Consider the following 25,210-nt stretch of genomic DNA (forward strand, 5'->3'; position numbering starts at 1 on the left):
TGCTCCTCATCCTTCTGGACCTGTCTGCAGTCTTTGACACAGCTGAAGTTCCTCAGGGTAGTGTCCTTGGCCCAACCATCTTCAGCTGCTTCATCAATGACTTTCCTTCCATCATAAAATCAGAAGTGGGGATGTTTGCTGATGATTGCACAATGTTCAGCACAACTTATGACTCCTCAGACACTGAAGCAGTCCATATCCAAATGCAGCAAGACCTGAACAATATCCAGGCTCGGACTGACAAACGGCAAGTAACATTTGCACCACACAAGTGTCAGGCAATGACCATCTCCAACAAGAGAGAATCCAACCATCGCCCTTTAATGGCATTACCAATGCTGAATCCCCCAATACCAACACCTTAGGGGTTACCTCTGACTGGAAACTGAACTGGATTACCCATATGAACACTGTGGCTACAAGAGCAGGTCAGAGGCTAGGAATCCTGCAACGAGTAACTCACCTCATGACTCCCCAAAGCCTGTCCACCATCTACAAGGCATAAGTCAGGATTGTGATGGAATACTCCCCACTTGCTTGGGTCAGTGCAGCTCCCACAACACTCAAGAAGTTTGACACCATCCAGGACAAAGCAGCCCGTTGATTGGCACCACATCTACAAACATTCACTCCCTCCACCACCGACGCACAGTAGCAGCAGTGTGTACCATCTACAAGATGCACTGCAGGAATTCACCAAGGCTCCTTCAACAGCACCTTCCTAACCCACGACCACTATCATCTAGAAGGACAAGGGCAGCAGGTAGATAGGAACACCACCACCTGGAAGTTCCCTTCCAAGTCGCTCACCATCCTGACTTGGAAATATATTGCCATTCCTTCACTGTCGCTGGGTCAAAATCCTGGAACTCCCTCCCTAACAGCACTGTGGGTGTACCTACATCACATGGATTGCAGCGGTTCAAGAAGGCAGCTCACCATCACCTTCTCAAGGGCAACTAGGAATGGGCAATAAATGCTGGCCCAGCCAGCGAAGTCCACATCCCGTGAATGAATTTTTAAAAAAATGATGATATCATCTTCCTCCAGTGCCTTGCTACTGTCATCCAACAGAGTTGGACTGCTCTTGTCTAGTTCCATTCTTATGCATCTAATCACAGACGTTGAATCACTTGCAAAGGCTTCTCCTCCTGCTCCCTAACCATTGCTTCTGGTGTTCAGCAAGGATCTATCCTTGCCCCTCTCCTATTTCTCATTTACATGCTGCCCCTCGGAAATTGGAAAACACCGTGTTAGTTTTCAATGTACGCTGACGACACCTGGTTCTACCTCACTATCACCTTTGCTAAATTATCAGACTTTTTACCCAACATTTAATAGTGGAAGGGCAGAAATTTCCGCCAATTAAAACTAGGAAGAACGAAGGGATCATTTTTGGTTCCTACTCCAAACTCTGTTCTCTAGCTACCAACACCATCCCTCACACTGGCAAATACCTGAAACTAAACCAGACTGTTCACAACCTTGGTGTCATATTTGACCCTTACCACATTTTTGCACCATCACCAAGACTGTTTATTTCCACCTCCTTAACATTGCCCGGCTTCGTCCTTGTCTCAGCTTACCTACTGGTGAAACCCCCATTCATGCCTTTGATACCCCAAGAACTGACTATTTCAATACTCTCCTGCCTGCTCTCCCACATTTTACCCCCCAGTAAACTTGAGATCATCCAAATCTCTGCTGGCCGTGTCCTAACTCGCAACAAGTCCCATTCACCTATCAACCTGTGTTCGCTGACCGGCACTGGTTGTTGGTCAAGCAAAACTTTGATTTTAAAATTCCAATTCTTGTTTTCAAATCCCTCCATTGCCTCACTCCTTCCTAACTCTAATCTCTTCCAGCACTACAAACCTTTGAGGTATCTATGCTTACCTACTTCTGGCCTCTTGTGCATCCCCAATTTTAATTGCTTCACCAATGGTGCCCACACCTTCAGTTGCCTAGTGTCTAAGTTCTGTAACTCCCTCCCTACACCTCTCCACCTCTCTAGCTCACTTTCCTTCTTTAAGACTTTCCTCTTTGATCAAGCTTTTTGGTCGGCTAACCTAATTCTGTCTGATATGGTCAGTGTCATATTTTAAAATGCACCTGTGAAGTGCCCATGGACATTTTCTTACATTAACAGCACTATATGGGTATAAGTTTTTGTTGCTCTAGCTTCATCTGAATCTCATAAAATCGTAGCATGGTTATAGCACAAGATGGCCAGTCGTGCTCATGCTGGCTTCCCCCCAACCCCCTTTCCAAGATCAAATCAGCTAGTTCCACTCACTCACCCTTTCCCTGTAGCTGTGCAAACGTTCTAGCTTCAGCTGCTCATCCAATTCCCTCTGAAAGCTACAAGCGAATCTACCTCTACTGCATTCTAGATCCTAACCATGCACTACGTAAACAAGATTTTTCTCATTTCACCCTCAGCGTCCTTTGGTTTTTGATCTTTCCACCAACGTGAATAGTTTCTCCCAATCTGCTCTGTCCAGGCCCATCATAATTTTGAATGCATCTTTCAAATCATCTCTTAATCTTCTCTTTTCCAACAAGAACAGCCCCAGCTTCTCCGATCTATCCATTTAACTGAAGTTCTTCATCCCTGGGACCATTTTCATGAATCTTATTTGCACCCTCTCTCACGCCTTCATATTCTTCCTCAAATGTGGCGCCCCGAATTGGACCAATACTCCTGTTGAGGTCGAACCTGTCCTTTACACAGTTTCATCACAAATTCATTTCTTTTGCACTCTATGACCACTTCCAAGGGTTTATGCATATTTCCCCCAATGTCCCTCTGCTTCTGCACCCTTTTTAGAATTGTAACCTTTATTTTATTCTCCTTCTTCCTACCAAAATAAACTTCACACTAAGGCAGTCACCACGATCGAGGCCTGGAAAGGCCAGCAGGTCTGTTGGATCTCCTACCCCTCTCACTCTCTTGAAGATCTCTTCACCAAAATACCCAACACCTGCCTCTCTCCCAAATCCCTGGGAGAAACTGGTGTTTTTCCCCTGCAACTCCCATTGTATAGAAATTATATTATTTTGTTAATGCCGAACTCCATGCATCAATGGTCATGTTTGGGATATTTTCGGAGGCTCTGCCCAATGCAAGTCATCATAAACTCTGGCACTTGGTGAAAACCCAGCACCTCTTTACGCTCAATTGGTTTCTGGCTGCTCCATCATAACCCCTCTGGAGTACTGCAGTAGATTGTCATCGTCAGCATGTGGGACTGGCAACTTCCAAGTGATGTCACATTCAGTGACACATTTCAGATTGAGAAATTATGCCATATAACCTCAGATTATTAAGAGTCACAACCAGCCTTTTTAAAAAATGTCTATATGTTTTCAATCAGCAAACTAAGATCTGCTATACATAAACAGTTGACAGGAGAAGTGAGGTTCTGTAAAATCATTCAACTTCATGGTTGTAAACAAATAAACAATTTAACAGTAAGTTCTTATTCCAGCACTCTTTGACAATCTATTTTATCCCTAAGCATATTTTTTTGGTTATTTGATGACAACAAAAAAAATGTACTGAAAGAAAGGGTTGATCAACCAAATGGGACGTTAAGATCTGATCTGGCCAACCAGAATTAGGGTCTTGATAGATAACTTGGCCAGTGACCAGGCACATCGATATTATAGTCACTGCATTAGGAGCTACAGGCAGCATACCTGTGGGTGTCCGAAAAAGAGAATCAAGGGACTGAGGATGGAGAGAAATTGAGAGATCGTAATGCAAAATCAAACATACAGGGCTAATCAAAATATATACTCTCCAGGGTAGACTACATTTTTACATACACGCGTCTGGTGAAGGAGTAGGGTTTGGAAGTCTGTTTCATACCCCAACAAGAGACACAGTCAAATAAAACTTACTGGTGGCTAGTTTTTTGAACCGATTGTTAAAGGTCATAAATTATCAAAGAGGCCTTCCAGCAAAATTAAGCTTCCTCTTTCTGGAAATCCTCTTTAATAACTTGCAATTATCCACAGGTCTGTTAAAAAAAGCTGTTGCTGATTAGCTTCTAGTCATGTAGCACTATTTGTAAACCTGAAATATTTTACTGCAAGTGTCTCATCACATTGGATCATTGGGAATTTTTCCACATTAAATGTGGTACTTAATTGCAAGTTTTGATGATGATAATACAATTTTTAAACATAAGGCTGAGGGACAGATGGCAAGTAACCACAGGAAATAATAAATATTCCATCACCATACAATGTTCTAATACCCAACAGTGGTGGCGTTAGTCATGTAAAGAAATAAAAAAGTAGGCATTTATATTCACAACCTCATGTTGTCTCAAAGCACTTACAGCCAATGAAGTACATTTGAAATGTAGTCATTGTGGAAACATAGGGAAATGCAGCAGCCAATTTGTACATAGCAAAGTCCCACCAACAATACCGACATAATGACCTGATAATTTGTTTTAGTGGTGTTGGTTGAGGGATAAACATTGTTTAGGACACCAGATCGCTCCTGCGCTTCTTCAAATAGTGTTTTGGACTTTTTTACATCCACCTGAGAGAGCAGACATCTTAGTTCAACATCTGATAGTGCAGAAGTACACTGAAGCGTCCAGCCAGATGACATGCTCTGAAGTGGGACTCAAACCCATAATTTTCTGAGTTTGATGTAAGCCACGCTAACACACTGCTGCATGAGCTTATTAAATCACTTGACCCAAGACGTTTCTGGCCCCACATATGCCACTACTATTGTACACTGCTAAACCTAAATGCTTAAGTGCCTTTATAATACAGCATCAAATTGGATACAGTCCTACAACAATAGATATTCTAATCTCTGGTAGCAGCTCTGATCCACATTGAGGTGTGAATTGCTATGGTTGCTTGGAGACAAGATTCTTACTGTCAATTTAAGTTTATCTATTAAACTCCAGTATAACACTAAATTAAAACGCCATGGATAGGAGTGTTCTCATAGGAATAGTAGGCCATTTAGTCCCTCCAGCCAAATCTACCAGTCAATGAGATCATGGTTGACTGTCACCTAACTCCATATACCTGCCTTTTCTCCATATTCTTAACGCCTTTGGTTAACAAAAATCTATCAATTTCCAATTCAAAATTAACAAATGATCTAACTTCAATTGCCGTTGGTAGAAGAGTGTTCAAACCTCTATAACCCTTTTGTGTGTAGAAGTGCTCCCTAATGTCACTCCTGAAAGGTCTGGCTCGAACTTTTAGACTGTACCTCCAATCTTAGGCTCCCCAAACAGCAGAAATGATTTCTCTACCGTATTTGTTCCCCTTAATATCTTGAAAGCTTCAATCAAATCACCCTTTAATCTTCTAAATTCTAGTAAATCCAAGCCTGTTTTGCATAATCTCTCCTTGTAATTTAGCCCTTGGAGTCCAAATATCATGTTGGTAAATCAACACTGCACTCCCTCCAAGGCCTTCCTAAGGTGTGGTGCCCAGAACTGCACACAATATTCCAGGTGTAGTCTAATCAAGGCTTTATTTAAGCATGATTTCTACCAAGAGGGTATTCCAGTCCTCTCAATATAAAGGCCAGCATTCCATTAGCCTTTTTATCATATTCTGTACCTGTTCATGACATTTTATTGAGCTCTGTACATGGATCCCCAAGTGTCTTTAGACCTCCAATGTTTTTAGCTTGTCCCCATTTAGATAGTGCTCTGATCTATCCCTTTTAGGGCCAAAGTGGGCGACCTCAGACTTGCCTACATTGAAATGCATTTACCACAGTTTTGACACTCAGTTAAAAAAAAGCCAACACCGCCAGAACCAAATATTTGATGGGAAATTATTTTTAAAAACCATTTGCCTCATACCTGCCGTTTCTGGTGTCATGCTGTCGCATATTTTTGATAAAGTGAATTTTCTTAAAGCTCTTTGGTCTGGGTGAACCTGATAGAGTCCTACATCTGTAAGGCATTAAAAACAAAAATAATTAACACTTAATGAAAACAAGTTCCTTTCTCAAAATCTAGTGCCTGAAACAGACAGTGACATAAAATACAATGGCACTGCAATTTGCCTATAAAGGATCCAGTCTGTCCCATTAGTGAGACTGAGAATGGCTTCCCTTGTGGACAATACCATGCGAGCCAGAAAACGCTGGAAAAATTCAGCAGGTCTGGCAGCATCTGTGGAGAGAGAAACAGATTTAACATTTCGAGTCCGTGACTCTCCTCCATCAGAGAAGAAGGGTCACACAGACTCGAAACGTTAACTCTGTTTCTCTCTCCACAGAGGCTATCAGACTTGCTGAGTTTTTCCAACATTTTGTGTTTTAATTTCAGATTTCCAGCATCCACAGTATTTTTCTTTAACCATGTGAGCCAGGTTGAACATCAATACATTCTCGTTAATGTAGAATGCTCTTTGTTGCTAATTAATCCAGTAATGTTTCAGTCAAACACTAAGCAACCCATCTGGTGGAGTAGAACTGGGACTAACACATCACAAAACTTGACAAGACTGGATCCATCTAGAAAATTGCTATTTGACAAAGTAGAAAGGATTTTGCCACATAATCTATGCAAGAGTGGGGATTACTTGATGGGATGGTGCCAGTATTCTATTGACTATAGATGCAAAAGCAAACTAGCCACTGCTGTTACTGGCAGCATGGCTTATTTTCATACCTCCGCAATGGAGCATTTTCCTCAATATCTTCAAGAGTTTCTAATGAAGAACGCTGGGAAATCAGCCGGCGCCTGGAAGAATAAGAGGAACATACGGTAAATCTTTACATTAGGCACATTCTCTGTCATCCATTCCTCTGGACAGCACCAAATCTCAATATTGCATAGTAACTGGAGATGAAAGGAATCTGGGTTAGCAGAACAATGAGGTTAAACCAGTAGGAGTAGGGAGAGCAGAAAAATTCAGTCACCAGAGACACCTTTGCACCAGGTTCAAAAAATATTCTGACAATTGGAATTTCCCATTTTTTCACAAGATAAAGACACAAGTGGATTCCATTGTTTTGATAGCGTCAGTCTGTTTAGCTTCTTGATGTAGAAGCCTAGGAAAGGATATGTGACATGCGTAATAATTTTCACCTTTACTTTAGTTATCTCAGCAGAAGGAAGGTGTCTCACTTGTTATCTATCATCTGGACAGAATTGTGACAACAAATAAAGTGGTGGCCAAAAGTTGGGGGCAGTGTTTAGTGGTGCTCGGCTTGGGGAGGGTAGGCAATGCAGTTCGGCTGATGTGGACTAGTTAACCCCCCATACACCTTAACATATTGCAAATACCCTTAAATAGTATAAGCCTTGGACAGGTGCCATTGTTTGATCATGCAGTTGCTGTTCTCATTGGTTTACTTGCCATTGTTCTTTATGATTAACTGTCCATAAACAATACCATATTTTAATTATTCCCAGATAACAGGTTTAATCTGTAGAGCATTAATTTAAATAATTACAGAAATTAATTGGGGCAACGAATTGCTAAATTTTCCTCCATGTTCACAAATGACCTCATACATGAGTCTAGCAATTCTTTAAGATGAAGTTAAAAATTTTAGAACATTTATAAATTGATTTTCGAAAAGATCTACATAGGATTATCATATACTGTTATCTCCACGAGTACCTATTTCCATAAACTGTATCATATCCTGCAACACTTGAGAGTCTAAATTCCTCAGAGTTCTGCCGGGTTCCCACAGTAATACTAGCAGAGCTTAGAAAATTAGATTCAGCAGTACAGGATTTCTTTCATTTCTAGGAACTTCTGACTTGCTTTGCAAGGGGCAGGGTTTCATCTGCACTCCCAATACTAGGAATACTCCCAACACCAGGAATGCTCCTCCACTCTACAAAATCTAGGCTGATATTCCAGTGCTGCACTGAGGGAGTGCTGTACGGTCGAGAAGCATCTTTCAGATGAGACTTTAAAATGAGGCTCCATCTGTTCTCCCAGGTAGGCATAACCACTGGCACTATTTCAAAGAAGATCGGGGAATTATCCCTGATGTCCAGACTGCATTTATCACTCAATCAATTTAAAATAAACATTATCTGGTCATTACAAAATGCTGTTTGTGGGAGCTTGCTGTGCACGTACTGGCTGCTGCTTTTCCTACGTTGTAACAGGGGCTACACTTCAAAAAAAGCATTTCATTGGCTGTCAAGTAATTTGGGGCACTCTGAGCTCAGGAAAGGCACTAAATAAATGCAAGTCTTTCGATCCCTCTTGCTTTCACCCCAGTGGCTTAGTTGGGACACAATAGTATATAAATTTGTCAGCACCCAGTTTCAAATGGCCCCCACAGATATCTGGAAAAAAAAATCACACAACACAATATCAGGTTGTACATCTTTCAGGCGCAGGATGTTAGCCTTGGAAATTCACCCTCCTTGTGCCCAGTTTATGCCCTTAAAATTGGCTTCTTCTATTTTTAATTGAGACTGTTTCTTGGATCTTTAGGGTATCAAAAGTATTGCTCTTGGATTGGATGCCACAAAAAAAAAGAAACTGGCAAGTTGAATCCACCAAGCCCAGGCAAACTAGGTTCTGTTTGCACTTGTACTTTATACATGCTGGGTTTGTCCTGTTTAAATTTTGTAAACTTGCTGGGTTGAAAATCTGCCTCACTGGTGAATAAATTCTAAATCATACAGCAAGATCCATTTGCATCCAAAGATTGACATATATGCAAAGCAGCATTAATGTTGATTTAAATTGTGTGTGTGGGCTGCTGCAGCCAATTGTCTCGCACAGGTCAGGTACTCCTGCTTTAACTCATACCACGATTCAATTTAGATAAAAAGAATTTGCAGTCACTTGATTAGATAGGGGTCATTGTCTGAATTTGTGCTGCTGACTGTATTATCAAGTGAGGTTCGATTAGAAATTCAAATGCATGCTGCTCGCGAGTTTTCGGTATTTAAATTCAATAATCTGCAAATCATGTGCAACCAGCACCCAAATACTCAGTATGTGCTACCAGTAAATGAGGCTCACTGTCTGCAGCCGAATGGTGAAAATGTTTAGAGAAGTGCCTGAAGATATTCCCCTCCATTCCAGTATTCTGAGACTCTCCCACACCATAAAGCCAGGAGGCAGAGCAGCTTTTGCATAAAGCACAGAACCAAAACAAAGCAAAGCACCTGCAACTTCACCTAGAGCATTTTAGAAACAATGGGCAGAATTTTGCCCTTGATGGGCGGGCAGGCCCCACTGGCTCGGCGGCGGGTGGGCCGCCGATCACCGCCACCGAAACGGGCCCCGCTGCCATTTTAAGTGGGCGAGCCAATTAAGGCCCATCCAGCGGGCTACCTGACGGGAAACGCTATGTGCTTCCTGTGCGGGTGGGGATGGGGTGGGGGGGAGATTCCCCAACTGCCAGAGTGCGCTCTTTTGCACATGCGCACGAAGGAGTGCACATCTCCCTGAGGCTAAGTGCTGTCTCAGGGAGATCACTGACAGTGTTTTAAATATCAAAAATAGAATAATAAAAAAATGAACATGTCCCCCTCATGTGACAATGTCACACAAGATGAGTCATGTTAATAAATATGACTAAAACTTTATTAAACTTTTTAAAAACAGACATGAAACCTCATCCCACCAGTGGATGAGGTTTCATGATTTTCCAGAAGCCCGCTGGGGCTCCTGGCCTGCCCGCCAACCTTAAGGTTGGACAGGCAAGGCATTTAATTGTTTTAATGATCCTGTCAATGGCCTTAATTGGCCATTGACAGGTTGGCAGGCGAACAGCTGATTGCACTGTCAGCCCGCCTTCCTGAAAATTTAAATGAGGCGGGATGACATCGGGGGCTCCCTCCCCAATGTCATCCCGCGTCATTTTCGCATCGGCGAGCGGGCCCCGCCCCCAGAAAAATTCAGGCCAATGTATTAGTCCAAAGGGGAGAGGGACATTTCAACTGCTAAAGAGTCATGGTGTCGTCATCATCAGCTGTCTCTCAATTCAATTATGACGTCTACTCAGGGTTGTGATCCTGTCATGGGTCTTCTTGTTACATGAACAGGCCAATTCTTGACCCACAGGTCTTTGGACACATGGGGCCGGATTTCCCATGAGTAGCAGGATCCAGAGTGCAGGGTTTGCTTCCTTTTCCTTCCTTCTCTGCTGCCATTTTGCCTCATCATTAAGATGTTGGGACTCAAAGAGTGATGCAGCTTGATGGAAAAGTTGTCGCCATTCTGAACGGCTGGTAATAAGCTCCTCCCAATCATGAACGTCAATGCTGCCGCACTTCAAGGAGAGTGTCACAGTGCATTTGAAGTGTTTTCTTTGTCCTCCCCTGGAACGGTGGCCATTTGAGAGTTGAGAAAACGGGACCTGGCAGGGGAGACTCTTTTTGGTCATTCAGGCACAATGCCTAGTCCATTGAAATTTATTTTGCAGGAGCTTTGCCTGTTTGTCGAGTTGCCTTCAAGAAGGATAATAGCATTTGTTCAACAGTGAATCCGGAGGACGCAGCGGAGATATTGCTGATGGAATTTCTCTCTCACGCTCTTATGTGTCACTGATACACCCCCTGGGTCTCACTACAGTACTGGAGCGACAACTGCTCTGTACATTAGGACAACAACAGAAAATGCTGGAAAAGCTAAGCAGGTCTAGCAGCATCTGTGGAGAGAGAAACAGAGTTAACATTTCGAGTCCGTATGACCTGAAGCTCTGAAGAAGTCATACGGCCTCGAAACGTTAACTCTGTTTCTCTCTCCTCAGATGCTGCTAGGCCTGTTGAGTTTCTCCAGCATTTTCTGTTTTTGTTTCAGATTTCAAGCATCCGCAGTATTTTCCTTTCATCTTACTGTACACTAGGGCTTTCATTCACTTGTCTTTGTTGTCAAACACTCACTGCCGTAGTTTGTAGAAGGCTGCGCTGGCGCAGCTGATCCAGATTTGGTGGCCGCCAAGGTATGGGAAGTACTTAACATTTTCCAGAGTCTCTCCTTCAACATGTATGAGAGGTGGAAAACTTGGTTGACCAGATGTGGGTTGATATATGAATTTTGTTTTGGCAGCATTCAAGGACAGGCTGAGTTTCTTGTATGCAGATTGAGAATGACTTGCATATCTGGTGCAGAGTATGCAACGACACTGCAGTCGTCCTCAAACTGTACAGAAGATCACAGAATCACATAATTGCATCACGACTCACTGGGGATAGTGCACTGTAATATCAAGCCCCACTGTTCACCGAGCGCAACAAACGTGAAAAGTTTGAACAAACCACCAGAATGCCCCAATTCTACCTAACTGCTTAACTTAGGTTAACAGAATACGAGCACCAGGTTTGTAAACTTAATAAGTAAATAATTGTTTATTGAACAAATTGTCTCTAACCAATGGCAAAAGAAAGAGATATGAACTGCTAACTTCTAATATATAACTTAAACTCTACCCCCTTCTTAAATCCCTATACACACACATACACAAGACACACAAAACATGGGGCAAAATTTTCCCCCCGTTGGGAGGGGGGAAGTGTGGGAACAGGAATGGGCGGCCGGCCCTACGATTGGCGCCCCCAATCGGGGGTGCACCACTATTTTTCATGGGCGGGCCAATTAAGGCCCACCCAGCGTGACGTCTGCACAGAAGCGATGTGTGCTCCTTGTGCTGGCGGGGCGGGGGGGGGGGGGGGATTGGCAAATGCGGAAGACCGCTCCATCGCGCATGCACATGAAGGAGCGCTGCCATCTTCCTGAGACTAAGTGCTGCCTCAGGGAGATCGGTTCCCAAAGGAAAAAAAGTTATTCTTTCAACAATTTAACTTACCATCCGTGTCCCCTCACATGACAACGTCACGAGTTGGGACATGGATATAACTTTAAGTAAAAGCTAATCTTAATTTTTTAATTCAGTCATGAAACCTCATCCCGTCCATGGATGAGGTTTCATGCTTTTTCAGGTGGCTGCCAGCGCTCCCAGCCTGCACATCAACCTTAAGGTTGGACGGACAGGTCCACTAATTGCTTTAATTGCTTTTTGAAAGGCCTCAATAGGCTGTTGACAGGTCGGCGGGCGCACAGCTGACTCAGCTGCGCCCCCGCTGACCTGGAAATGCAAATGATGCGGGATGACGTCGGGAGTTCTGCCTGAAGTCATTCCACGTCATTTTACGCGTCGGCAAGCGGGTCCCGCCCCCGTTCGCCGACAGAAAAATTCTTGCCATTGATTTTAAGGATGGGGTAAAACAGTTCAATAAGCACCAGTCAAGACTACTGGATGTGATGGGTTGATTTTGATCGATGCCTTCCAAATTCCTTTCAGTTCTTGTTAATGACACGAGGTGGTCTTCCCAGCACTTTTGGTATTTAGTTCACAGGTTGAGCACTTGCCTTTTAATGTCTCTAGCAGTGATTTTTCCCTTTTTCCTCTTGACAGGGGTTTTCAGAGAGAGAACAGGTTATAGAGATAAGAGGAGAAAAAGCCAGCTAGCTATTATTGCGGAATTACTGGAATCTTCCACACATTGGAGAAAGAGGTTTTAGGTCTTATTCCTTTCAGGCTAGGAGCTATTCTGCTTTGCTCTCACATGAAACCTGGTCACCTGGTCAGGAGCTAATTAAAACGTTGTTGCCAAGCAGCCCTTGGTCCAGGACTCCTTTCTAGCACCATCCTGTCTTTCATGGAACAATCCGTTCCAGGGCTGAAACATTGTATATTTCTCTCATCCTGTTCCAGTGGACATACCTTTCAACCTGCAGCCATTGCAATTTTAACTCTCAGTCCAACAGAAAATAAAAAGATATGTTCCTTACAATTGTTACAACACTGGAGACGATTCAGCCCCTTTGCATCTGAGCAATTTACAATAGCGCCACTCCCCCACCCTGTACATTCTTCCTTTTCCTAGAACGATCCAATTCCCTCTTGCATGTCTCGATTGAACCTGCCTCCGCCACACACTCAGGTGCTGCATTTCAGATCCTAACCGCTCCCTGTGTGAAAAAGCTTTTCCTCATGTCACCATCGCTCATGAATTTGTACGTTACTTTAACATATGTCTTCTGGAAGTCTATGTACACATCAACAGCATTACCCTCATCGACCCTCTGTTACCTAGCCAAAAAACTGCCAAATTAGTTGAACTTGATTTGCCTTGAACAAATCCGTGCTGGCTTTCCTTAACTGACCTGTATTTGCCCAAGTGACTATTAATTTTGTCCCAAATTATTGTTTCTAGAAGCTTCCCCACCACAGAGGTTAAACTGACTTGCCTGTAGTTGCTGGGCTTACCTTTACACCCTTCTTCTGAACAAGACCGTAACATGTGCAATTCTCCAGTCCTCTGAGTCTAAGAAAGATTGGAAACTTGTGGCCAGTGACTCCAAAATTTCCACTCTCACTTCCTTCAGTATTCCTGAACGTGTCTCATCCAGTTCCGGTGCCTTATCAACTTTAACTACAGACAGCCTATCCAATACCACCTCCTTCGCAATTTTAAACTCTTCAAGTGTCTGAATTACTTCCTCTACTTTATCACGTATATCTACGGTGGCCAGTTTAGTTTTGGCATGAAGGAGACCGAGGTTAAAGAGTTTTCCATCTAGGTGGTATTTAATACTCACACCAGAGGGCAGTTGATCTTTGATGAGGTGAATAGCCATTATTAGATAGACTGTAAATAGTATGGGGACTACCACACAGCCTTGCTTGACCCCCAGTCCAGATTTTGAAGGCGGCTGTTTTAGATCTCCCACTCAAGACATTTGCAATCATATCATCATGAAGTAATTGCAGGGTTGTGAAGAAGTTCCTGGGACATCCAAATCTTTGGAGTACAATCAATAGACCCTTGCCATTTACTGAGGTAAATGCTGTGGTCAGGTCAGTGAAAAGTTCTGGTGTTGTTGCCTGACAAATCCAAAAGAAAAATGTTGAGCACAAATGTCAACCCAAGTATGAGGTGCATCTGGAAGATCTACTACCACAATGTCTCTGGAGTTTTTTTTGAAGCTACCAGGACCATCTATAGACCATAGTCAAATGGGCAAAATCCCCTTCATTCATAGGATGGTGTTTTTCTTCATAAAGGATGACAATGTCAACCATCAATACTGGAACGAAAATTTTGAAGAACTCCTGAACTATGAACCCACAGTGCCAGCTGATAATCTCCAGCCTTCCCTTCAGTACCTTGTGGTACAATCTATGGGTGAACCATCGTTGATGGGAGAGCTGCAACAAGTAAACGGATGAAAAACAACAAAGCCTGCGGCCCCGATGGTATTCCAGCAGAAGTCTACAAGGCTGGCAGCCTTTAGCTCATATCAAGACTTCATGCACTCATCCTAAGGATGTGGGTGGAAAAAGATCTCCCTCCGCACACTCCCCCCTCCGACTTCAGGAATACAACTGTAATTATCGGCTAGAAGGGAGATAAATCATGCTGTGGAAACTATCAAAACTTTCTTCCTTGTGCATAGCAGGAAAAATCCTGAAACATATTCTCCTGAATCAAGGAGCTATTATGTCATAGGTGGAGGCCATTCAATCCATGTTCTCTGTTGAGCAATCAGTCCCATTCCCCTGCTCTCTCCATGTAGCCCTACAGATTTATTTCCCTCAAGTGCCCTTCCAATTTCCTTTTGAAACCATTCTTCATTTCCACTTCCACTACCCTCATAAGCAGGGAGTTCCAGGTCATTATCGCTCGCTCCATAAAAAAGGTTCTTCCTCCCACTGTATCCCTTGTCCAAAAACCTTAAATCACATTTTCTGCTCTTCAATAAAAATGAAAGGATCAACTATTGACAATAAGTACGACAGTCAAACTACTGGTATTATTCACAGTGGCGTGATTTTGGTGCAAAGAGACAAACAATGACAGATGGAAGCATTTCTAAATATAACCCTGGGAAAGCAAGGAAAAAGAGCTGCAGAATTTAACACTAAATATGTGAGGCAGGGTTAGCTCAGTTGTCAGCTCTATTTATATATTAAGTGATTTACTTGGCGAGTCACACAAACATGAAGTGGCAACAATTTGCATTTACATAGTGGTATGATCCTCAGCTGAGGTTACCACTGGACAAGCCTGATCCCAGGGTGGAACCCAGCTTGATAGATTCTAACTTTTATTTGCTTGTTTAGATACGTGGAGAGAGACTACTGAACAGAGTCACATGAGTCTGCTCATGAACTTTTAACAAAAGCATAAAACATTTATTGAACAGGAAAAGATGAACTATATTACAATACTTCTTCACCCACAACTATAACTTTACAGATATATACAGCAGAATTGTACTCGAACACAATCTGTAACCTTATGGCCCGGTATATCCCCCACTCTACCATTACCATCAAGCTAGGGGATCAACCCTGGTTCAATGAATAGTGCAGGAGGGCATGCCAGGTGCAGCACCAGGCATACCTAAAAATGAGGTGTGCACATGGTGAAGCTATAACACAGGACTACTTGCGTGCCAAACAGCAAGTGATAGAAAGAGCTCAGCAATCCCACAACCAATGGATCAGGTCTAAGCTCTGCAGTCCTGCCACATCCAGTCGTGAATGGTGGCGGACATTTAGACAACTTACTGGAGGAGGAGGCTCCACAAATATCCCCATCTTCAATGATGGGGGAGCCCAGCACATCAATGCAAAAGATAAGGCTGAAGCATTTGCTACAATCTTCAGCCTGATGTGCCGAGTGGATGATCCATCACAGCTTCCTCCGGAGGTCCCCAGCATCACAGGTGCCAGTTTTCAGCCAATTCGATTCACTCGACATGATATCAAGAAACTGGATACTGCAAAGGCTATTGGCCCTGACAATATTCCTGAATAGTATTGAAGACTTGTGCTCTAGAACTTGCCACGCCCTTAGCCAAGCCGTTCCAGTACAGCTACAACACTGGCATCTATCCGGCAATGTGGAAAATTGTGCAGGAACGTCTAATACACAAAAAGCAGGACAAATCCACCCCGGCCAATTACCGCCCCATCAGTCTACTCTCCATCATCAGTAAAGTAATGGAAGGGGTCATCAACAGTGCTATCAAGCAGCACTTGCTTAGCAATAACCTACTCACTGACACCCAGTTTGGGATCCGCCAGGGCCACTCAGCTTCTGACCTCATTACAGCCTTGTTCAAACATGGGCAAATGTGAACTTCCGAGGTGAGGTGAGAGTGACTGCCCTTGACATCAAGGCCATATTTGACCGAGTGTGGCATCAAGGACCCCAGCAAAACTGGAGTCAATGGGAATCAGGGTGAAACTCTCCACTGGCTGGAGTCATACCTAGCACAAAGGAAGATGGTTGTGGTTGTTGGAGGTCAGTCATCTCAGCTCCAGGACTTCACTGCAGGAGTTCCTCAGGGTAGTGTCCTCGGCCGAACCATCTTCAGCTGCTTCATCAATGACCTTCCTTCCATCATAAGGTCAGAAGTGGGGATGTTCGCTGATGATTGCATAATGTTCAACATCATTCACGGCTCCTCAGATACTGAAGCAGTCCATGTCCAAATGCAGCAAGGCCTGGAAAATATCCAGGCCTGGGCTGGCAAGTAACATTCATGCCACACAAATGTCAGGCAATGACCATCTCCAAACAAGAAGGAATCTAACCATCACCCCTTGACGTTCAATGGTATTACCATCACCGAATCCCCCACTATCAACATCCTAGGGGCTATCAGTGACCAGAAACTGAACTGGACTAGCCATATAAACATTGTGGCTACAAGAACAGGTCAGAGACTAGGAATCCTCTGACGAATAACTCGCCTCATGGCTCCCCAAAGCCAGTCCATCATCTACGAGGCACAAGTCAGGAATGTGATGGAATATTCCCCTGCACTTGCCTGGATGAGTGCAGCTCCCACAACACAAGAAGCTGGACACCATCCAGGACAAAGCAGCCAGCTTGGTTGACACCGCATCCACAAAACATTCACTCCCTCCACCACTGATGCACAGTAGCAGCAGTGTGTACCATCTATAAGATGCACTGCAGGAATTCACCAAGGCTCCTTAGACAGCACCTTCCAAATCCACAACCACTACCATCTAGAAGGACAAGGGCAGCAGATAAATGGGAACACCACCACCTGGAAGTTCCCCTCCAAGTTCCACACCATCCTGACTTGGAAATATATCATCATTCCTTCACTGTTGCTGGGTCAAAATCGTGGAACTGCCTCCCTAACAGCACTATGAGTGTACCTACACTACATGGACTGCAGCAGCTCAAGAAAGCAGCACACCACCACTTTCTCAAGGGCAATTAGGGATGGGCAATAAATGCTGGCCCAACCAGCGAAGCCCACATCCTGTTAATCAATAAGAAAAAAGATTTGTAAAGATAACGCAAGTTTCAAAAGCCATCTTGATACTCTAATGTTCACAGTAAGTACACTGTCCATGTAAACCAATAGGAAACCTGTGGTCAGGCACACCACACTCTGAAACCAAGTGACAGATGCCACCTCAACCAGATGCTATGGATCTTTCTTCAACTCCCTCTAAACGCTTGTCCCACCATGAGCCACCCGGTCTCACTGAACTTCATCTTTCACACAAGGGTCTCCAATCTCCACTTTCCAAGAACTTACCTTGGAATCTTCTCCTAAACCGATGCTGTCTCTCAGACGCCTTCTGCAAGGGTTCACCTGCAGGGTTTCGAACTCTCCTTCTGATGTTCCTCTCCCCTGGGTCAGCACATGCATTCAAGCTTTCTTCCGCCCATTCTTTCTCTCTCCGACTCAGCTGTCAACAGTACACCAATGCTTCACATGCCCATATCAAAGAGTTACAGACCTTCAGTTGTCCCTTTGGACCTTCTGGCCTCTCGCTTTAAATCTGCTTCCTTTAAGCTTGAAGCATTCCTTTCTGCTCCTTACTTTCACTTCCGCAGAATAGGATCTTTTCCTGGTTCCTGTCCTTCCTTTGACTAGAAGGTCTGCTTGAGGCTTTCTCCTGTTTCACTGCCCTGGATTTTGGGATCTTTTCTTTGGCTTGGAGCTGACTATCTGTCCCCTTTGCTCTAGTCTCTCCTGGCAGCTACTTTCAAAACCAAGTGAACTCAAACAGCTTCCAAAACAAAACTGCTGTTTCTAGTTTCTTGTGCGTGTGTCTGTTGGAAGGGACCTGGCTCTCTGGGCCCCTGTTGCTCGGCAACAGCTCAGAGTTTTTTTTTTACTCTTGTTTGCTTTACCTAGCTTAACACCCACAAATACCAATGTAACTTACTTAAACTATATTTCCGAACAATAGCACATTTTCCGTAATAAAATGCCCCCAGGCGCTTCACAGGAACCTTACGAAACAAAATCTGATACAGAGTCAAATAGGTGATATTAGGACAGATGACCAAAATCCTCAAAGAGGTAGGATTTATGGAGCATCCTAAAAAAAGAGAGGAGTGACCGGTTTCAGGAGGGAATTCCAGAGTATAGGACCTTGGCAGCTGAAGGCACAGCCACCAATGGTGGTGCAATAAAAACTGGGGATGCTCAGGAGTTGGAGGAGCACAGAGATCTTGGAGGGTTGTAGGGCTGCAAGAGGTTACAGAGTTAGGGGGAGAGCCATGGAGGAATTTAAACACAGATGAGAATTTTAAAATTGAGCCATTGCTTAACAGTCAGTCAATGTAGGTCAGTGAACACAAAGGCAATGGATGAACAAGACTTTATGTAAGTTAAGATGCAGACAGCAGATTGGCTCAAGTATATGGAGGGTGCAAGTTGAAAGCCGGCCAAGTGAATCTATGTGCCATATGAACAATGACACTCATTCAATATGGGTTTACAGGCTTTGAATTTCCATAGTAAATTAAAATTGAATCAAGGCAAGCTTTTCTACTTCAAACATCAGCCTGTATTTCCCACATGATGAAATCACAATCTTGGCAGGGGGAGGGAAGGATGCATAGGGACGTTACACGGAAACCTTGATTTTGGTGACAAAGAAATCCATAATCTTCCTGCACTTGTTATTTGACGTGAAGGTTGGGGTACACAGGAGCACAACTGATGTAGTCAATTGACCTTGATAAAATGGAGCTTGGGGTTATTCTCCTTTTCTAGAAGTGTCTGGAACAGTTGGTGACTTTAGCTGAGGGGACTGGAACATGGTAGCGATTAAAGTGATCAAGCAAAGATCTGGAGATGAATAACTAGCCAGCTTTGCACCATGTTTGTTCAAGTTTAGATCCCTCAGATTGAGAGAGTGAAGAAAGGGGTTGTACTTTGGGAGCCACAGGAGTACCAGACAGTGCTTGTTTTGCTGGGTGTAAGTAGTCATGTGATTATGGTTTATGGTCAGAAATAGGGTTATGCAGATGAATGACCAGCAAAGGTATCGAAGATTTGATCTGAAAGTGTCTGGCATTGTTTGACCAATACTTGCCAAATTTATCCTGTCAATTGATTACGCAAGGACTAGCACATCAGCTGAGATCGGATTGGAACTAGCAGCAAACTGCAGTTTTCCTCCTTTTGCTAATTCCTATAATGGTAAACTGATGACTGGCAGAGTCAGTGAATCTAGGAATGAGCTGCTGGATCCACTGATCTGTTTACAACACCCACATCTTTATATTATTGTCTGCTCTCAGCTATCGCTGCAACGATTATTCATATTGGAAGAGTGGGAGGCTACACAATGGCACAGTCCATGGTTCTCCATTGCAGTGTATCAAGTTAGGCTCATGGTTTCCGACACACTTCTCCCAATCTTTGTTGGTCACCAGTGCGAGCAGAATTTGAGCATGATCCCCCCTCCCCAGGGAGGGAAAAATCATTGGTGATGCATCCCAGGCCATTTTCACTACAAAGCCACAGTGTCCAATACATGGTGCTCCGTCACCAGCTGGGCTTGGAAACATGAAAAACAGTATTGTGGCATTGTTCCAGTGAAGCTCAACGCAAACTGGAGGGACAGCACCTCATTTTCCGACTTGGCACTTTACAGCTTTCCGGACTGAATATTGAGTTCAACAATTTTAGATCATGAATTCTCCCCTCCATCCCCACCCCCTTTCCGATCCACCCCCCCCACTTTTTTTTCCAATATTTTATATAGATTTTTCTTTTCCCACCTATTTCCATTATTTTTAAATATATTTCCATCCATTGTTTTATCTCTACCTTTTGGCCTATTTCGATTCCTTCACCCCACCCCACCCCCACTAGGGCTGTCTGTACCTTGCTTGTCCTGCTTTCTACCCTTAATTAGCACATTCCTTAGATAATATCACCACCTTCAACACCTCTTTGTCTATGACTTCTTTTGGCTATCTCCACCTATCACTGGCCCTCTACCTACCACCCCCCCCACCCCCCCAAACCAGTTTTTATTTCACCTCTTTTCTATTTTTACTTAGTTCTGTTGAAGAGTCATACGGACTTGAAACGTTAACTGTGTTCCTCTCCGCAGATGCTGCCAGACCTGCTGAGTTTTTTCAGGTATTTTTATTTTTATTGTGGTTCTTTTGTTCTGCTGCTGGAACAAAGTTCTCTTGAAATCTTGTGAATGCACTGAGCATGTTCCCTGTGCTAGTGTGCTTATGTTATGGCTTAAAACTGCATCCATAACACTGGTACATACAAGTGCATTGGATGTGGATCAGTACCAACTCCCTGCCAACACTCCTACAAAAAACACTGCAAACATTTTAAAATTTGAAGGGCAAACAAGAGAATTCACATCATTATATCATCAGTTGTCTCTGCTGTCCTGTCGGTCTGGAGGAAGATTGAGGTGCTAACATTCCAATGGCTAGGGAAGGCAGATTGCCCACCAGGGATGGCTGAGATTTGCGGCAGATTCACAGGTTTACATCCCGTTTAAAGTTCAAATTCAGTTGGAGGAGGGGCTGAAACACACTTGCCCCTCCCTATCCCTTCCTCCCCCCATCAATCCTACCCTGGGGGTAGTCAGGGAATATCCCAGGCTACCCCAGCAATTCAGCCTGTTTTTTTTTTAATTCATTCATGGGATGTGGGCTTCACTGGCTGGGCCAGCATTTATTGCCCATCCCTTGTTGCCCTTGAGAAGGTGATGGTGAGCTGTCTTCTTGAACCGCTGCAGTCCATGTGGTGTAGGTACACCCACAGTGCTGTTAGGAAGGGAGTTCCAGGATTTTGACCCAGCAACAGTGAAGGAATGGCAATATATTTCCAAGTCAGGATGGTGAGTGACTTGGAGGGGAACTTCTAGGTGGTAGTGTTCCCATTTATCTGCTGCCCTTGTCCTTCTAGGTGGTAGTGGTCATGGGTTTGGAAGATGCTGTCTAAGGAACCTTGGTTAAATTTCATTAGGCCCAATGAAGCTCTCAGCAATTGAGAACTGGCGCAAGTTTTATCGTGAACCTTGTAGAAGCCCCAAGACTCCCTAGAGGGGTATAATTTAATTTCTCTTGTGCAAACTTTGTTCTCCTGCACTGATGAAATATATTTCACAAATTCTAGCCTGAGCCCATTAAGGACCTCCACATGCAGCCATTGGAGAAGCCAGATTCCATTCTGACTTTCTTGCAGGCAATCAGAGCAGCCACCTCTGCTGCTCTCTAGCAGGCATGGGCTACTGGTCCTGAACATTACACTTTGAGGCGAAGTTGGCATCCTTACTTGCGGGCAAACAATGTCCTAGGGCACCTCACTCTGGCAATGAGGTGGGGCCAACAAACTTCATTTTCTCAGATGCCACCCAAAAGCATTTCTGGGAAAGAGTGGAAGTACTGGACTTAACTATTTTAACACAGTCCACAGGCTGGCCTTCCACATTCGATCTCCTGTAAACCTGATGTAATCTAAAGCTTTGCTGCCCGTGTTCTAACTCACACCAAGTTCCGTTCACCTAATACCCCTGTGTTCACTGACCTACACTGGCTCCTGGTTAAGTAATTTTAAAATTCTTATCCTTGTTTTCCATGACCTCGTCCCTATTACTGTAATCTCCTCCATCCCCATAATTCTTTGAGATCTCTGCATTCCTCCAAACCTCTGTGCTTCTCCACACCTTTCGCCTCCTTTAAGGTTGGTCATCTGCCCTAATATCTCCTTCTTTGGCTCTGTGTCAATCTTTGCTCCTGTGCACCACCTTGAATTGTTTCATCATATTAAAGGCACGATATAAATGCTGGCTGTTGCTGTTTGTATAAGCATATTAGTGTTCTGGAGGACGTCACTCCCATAAAACCCAGCCGCAATTTAAATACTCCACTATCAAAACTAATTCTGATGACTTGGAACAAAATGAATAATCAGAAGCACACCGAGATATATTTATAATAACCCCTTCAATACAGTCAGATAGCCCGAAGCTTTACGGAGCACCTTAAAGGAGGGCAGAGAGTTGGAGAGATGGCGAGGCTTATAGAGAGAATTTCTGAGCTTTGAACCAAGATATGGCCACCATTGGTGGAGAATGAAAAATGGAGGATAAAAACAGAAGATGCTAGAAATGAGCAGCAAACCTGTCAGCATCTGCAAACAAAGATAAGTTTGTTTTTTGCTTTAACAAATTTTTGATCATCTATCGCAATAGTTGTGCAGCTCAGTGTCAAACTTTGTTTGCCAATCATTCCTGCGACATGCCTTTAGACGTTCCACCACGTTAGAAGTACTATATAAATGCAAGTTGTCTTTTACATCTGATTATTCATCTTGTACATATCAGACCCAGGCCATTTCACTTCCAAACAGTGAGTGAGCCTGACCCTGTTCATCTTGTCCTGCCACCTGCTGATCAGGGAAAGGCACTGATCTCACATCACAAGGAATGTTTACAGCCAAGCAAGCCCACTCTGCATATCCAGCTGGAAGCGATGTGAAGGCACAGGGGAGGAGGAAAAGAATGGAGTCGTTTTAATGTGTCAGTGATTCAGCTGACTGGTCTGTTTCTCTGCCATGTACACACACAGTGAAAATCTTCCAGCTCTCGGTTTTATCACCAAACTAAAAGTCCGGCATTACTTTACTAAGCAGAGCTTGTTTTCTGCTGGATCAGCAGCCCAAGCTTTATTCCAGTGAAACAAATAATATCAAAGTAATCCCGGTTTAAAAACTAGCCCTGCAGCAAAAGCTGCTGAAAAGGGAAAACAGGAGCAGTCACATGAGGTGGCTCCGGGCAGAAATTAAGCTGATGCAATAGTCGGGGAGCAATAAATACATTCGGGATTTTGAGGCCCTGTGTGAAATACACCCGAATAACAAATGGCTAAACGTTCTGATCAAATTTTTAAGGCTCCATGCACCAAGCAGGAAGAAAGTAAAGGGTGTCCGTGTGCTGATTATTCCTATGTACTTGCTGCACCCCTCTGGAGTCGCTCTCTTCAAGATTTTATTACTTCCTTCGAAGTAAGCAAGACAAAAATTCTAAAAATAACTGCGCAACCCCTTCCTAGATAATAAACTATATGTGAACCTTAATGCCAAAATCAAATAAATTATAATATAAATATAAACATTTGTTGATAATGCTTTATTTATATACATATATTTACAGATCTGCCATGGGTTTCTTAACAATGATTGCAGCATACATTCTGATTGATTCTTTAAGAATATTTACATATTTCAACACAGTTTGACTACCTGCTCTAACAATAACAATCACACTCCCAAGCAACCTGACAAGCACAATCCAACGCTTTGTCAAGTTAAACCAAGCGAGAATTAAGCCGCTATCATATGTCTTGCCCTCGGTTCAGATTTGGCAGTACCTGTGGAACAGGCTCAACTGATAAGTGTTTTGAGCCATTTGCTTCCTGTCAGACTCTCCACATATGTCTGAGCAGAGTTTCACACTGTGCTGACTCCAATAGAGCAGGTGGAGCTGAAACCCATAGAATGAAGTCTGATTACCAGTCAACACTGGTGTGAATTCAGCCCTACACTCACTCTGACCTTCCATAGGTCCAGTTGATGCTGGAAGGGAGGTTATATGTGCAGGTGTGGAAATCAAGCTGTGCACAATGATTGCTCCAATTTCATTTCAAATCAGTTGCATCACACATGCATAGGAACAAATACCTAAGCTTCAGTTTCAGGTGAGACTGAAAGGACAGCAAGCAGTAGCATTGAAGCCACAAATCCCAATTCACAATGGAAACTGACCTTGTTAAATTGCTTACAAAAACAAAAAGTGCTGGAAAAACTCACAGTCTGACAGCATCTGTGGAGAGAAAGACAGAGTTAATTTTTCGAAACAAAAACAGAATTACCTGGAAAAACTCAGCAGGTCTGACAGCATCGGTGGAGAAGAAATCAGTTAACGTTTCGAGTCTTCATGACCCTTCGGCAGAACTGAGTATAGTTAGGAGAAAAGTGAAATATAAGCTGGTCTAAGGTGGGGGGGCGGGGGGAGAGAGAAGTTGAGGGTGTGGTGATTGTGGAGATAAGCAAGCAGTGATAGGAGCAGATAATCAAAAGATGTCAAAAATCAAAAGATATTTCGAATCCGTATGATTCTTCTTCAGAACTAAAGAGAAGTAAAAGTGGTGAAATATATACTGTGTTTGTGTTTGTTTTTGTTTCAGATTTCCAGCATCCGCAGTATTTTACCTTTATTTTGTTAAATTGCTTATTCAGCACATCATTCAACTGCTTCGCTGGTCGAAGACATTGTGCTGTCTTCCCTACATTCTTTTAAAATAGCGTTCGAAGGTAGGAAAGCACTTGTTAATACCTATCCATTTCAGAGGAGATTTTAACTGAATGGTCTACAGCTCTGATAATATTAAAGGAGAGGCACTATAAATACAGGAATCAGGAAAGGTGGAAACAGATGATTCAGTTATTTGTGAGGAATGGAGAAACTATGGTGGTAAAGTTTCAGGTCAGTGTTTTCAGGGTCAAGAGGTTGCAGCACTATATTCTTCTCTGCTTTTGAAAAAGTAAAAAATAAAATTAACATATAAATTTAGCTCTCCATATCCCTTTCAAGCTGTGTGTATAGAAATGCAGTCCTGAGTTTTCATTTTGGCATTCTGAGGGGATTGTAAAGTGTCAGCACTGGCTCAGTTGGAAGCACTCTTGCCCCCAAGTTAGAAGGTTGCGGGTTCAAGTTTCGCCCCAGGTTTGAGCATTAAGATCTAGCTGGGACTCCAGTGCAATGCTGAAGGAGCGCTGCACTATTGGAAGTGCCATCTTTTGGATGAGACATTAAGCCGAGGCCCCATCTGCCCTTGTAAGTGGATGTAAAAGATCCCCTGACACTACTCTGAAGAACAGG

At 43.5% G+C, this 25,210-nt stretch overlaps 1 protein-coding gene across 4 annotated transcripts in view; it reads right to left on the bottom strand.

The window, feature by feature from the left end:
* Nucleotides 1-25,210, bottom strand: part of cables1 (Cdk5 and Abl enzyme substrate 1) — a 185,737-nt gene that overhangs the window by 100,535 nt on the left and 59,992 nt on the right. For all 4 annotated transcript variants that reach the window (XM_078540833.1, XM_078540832.1, XM_078540830.1 and 1 more), the window contains exons 2-3: nt 6,675-6,746; nt 5,859-5,951 (exon numbers count right to left, since the gene is read on the bottom strand). In XM_078540833.1, coding sequence (XP_078396959.1) covers nt 5,859-5,951; nt 6,675-6,746 — 165 coding nt within the window. The remainder of the gene's footprint in view (nt 1-5,858; nt 5,952-6,674; nt 6,747-25,210) is intronic.

Source organism: Cetorhinus maximus, chromosome 4 (assembly GCF_964194155.1).
Source record: "Cetorhinus maximus chromosome 4, sCetMax3.hap1.1, whole genome shotgun sequence".
Taxonomy (NCBI): domain Eukaryota; kingdom Metazoa; phylum Chordata; class Chondrichthyes; order Lamniformes; family Cetorhinidae; genus Cetorhinus; species Cetorhinus maximus.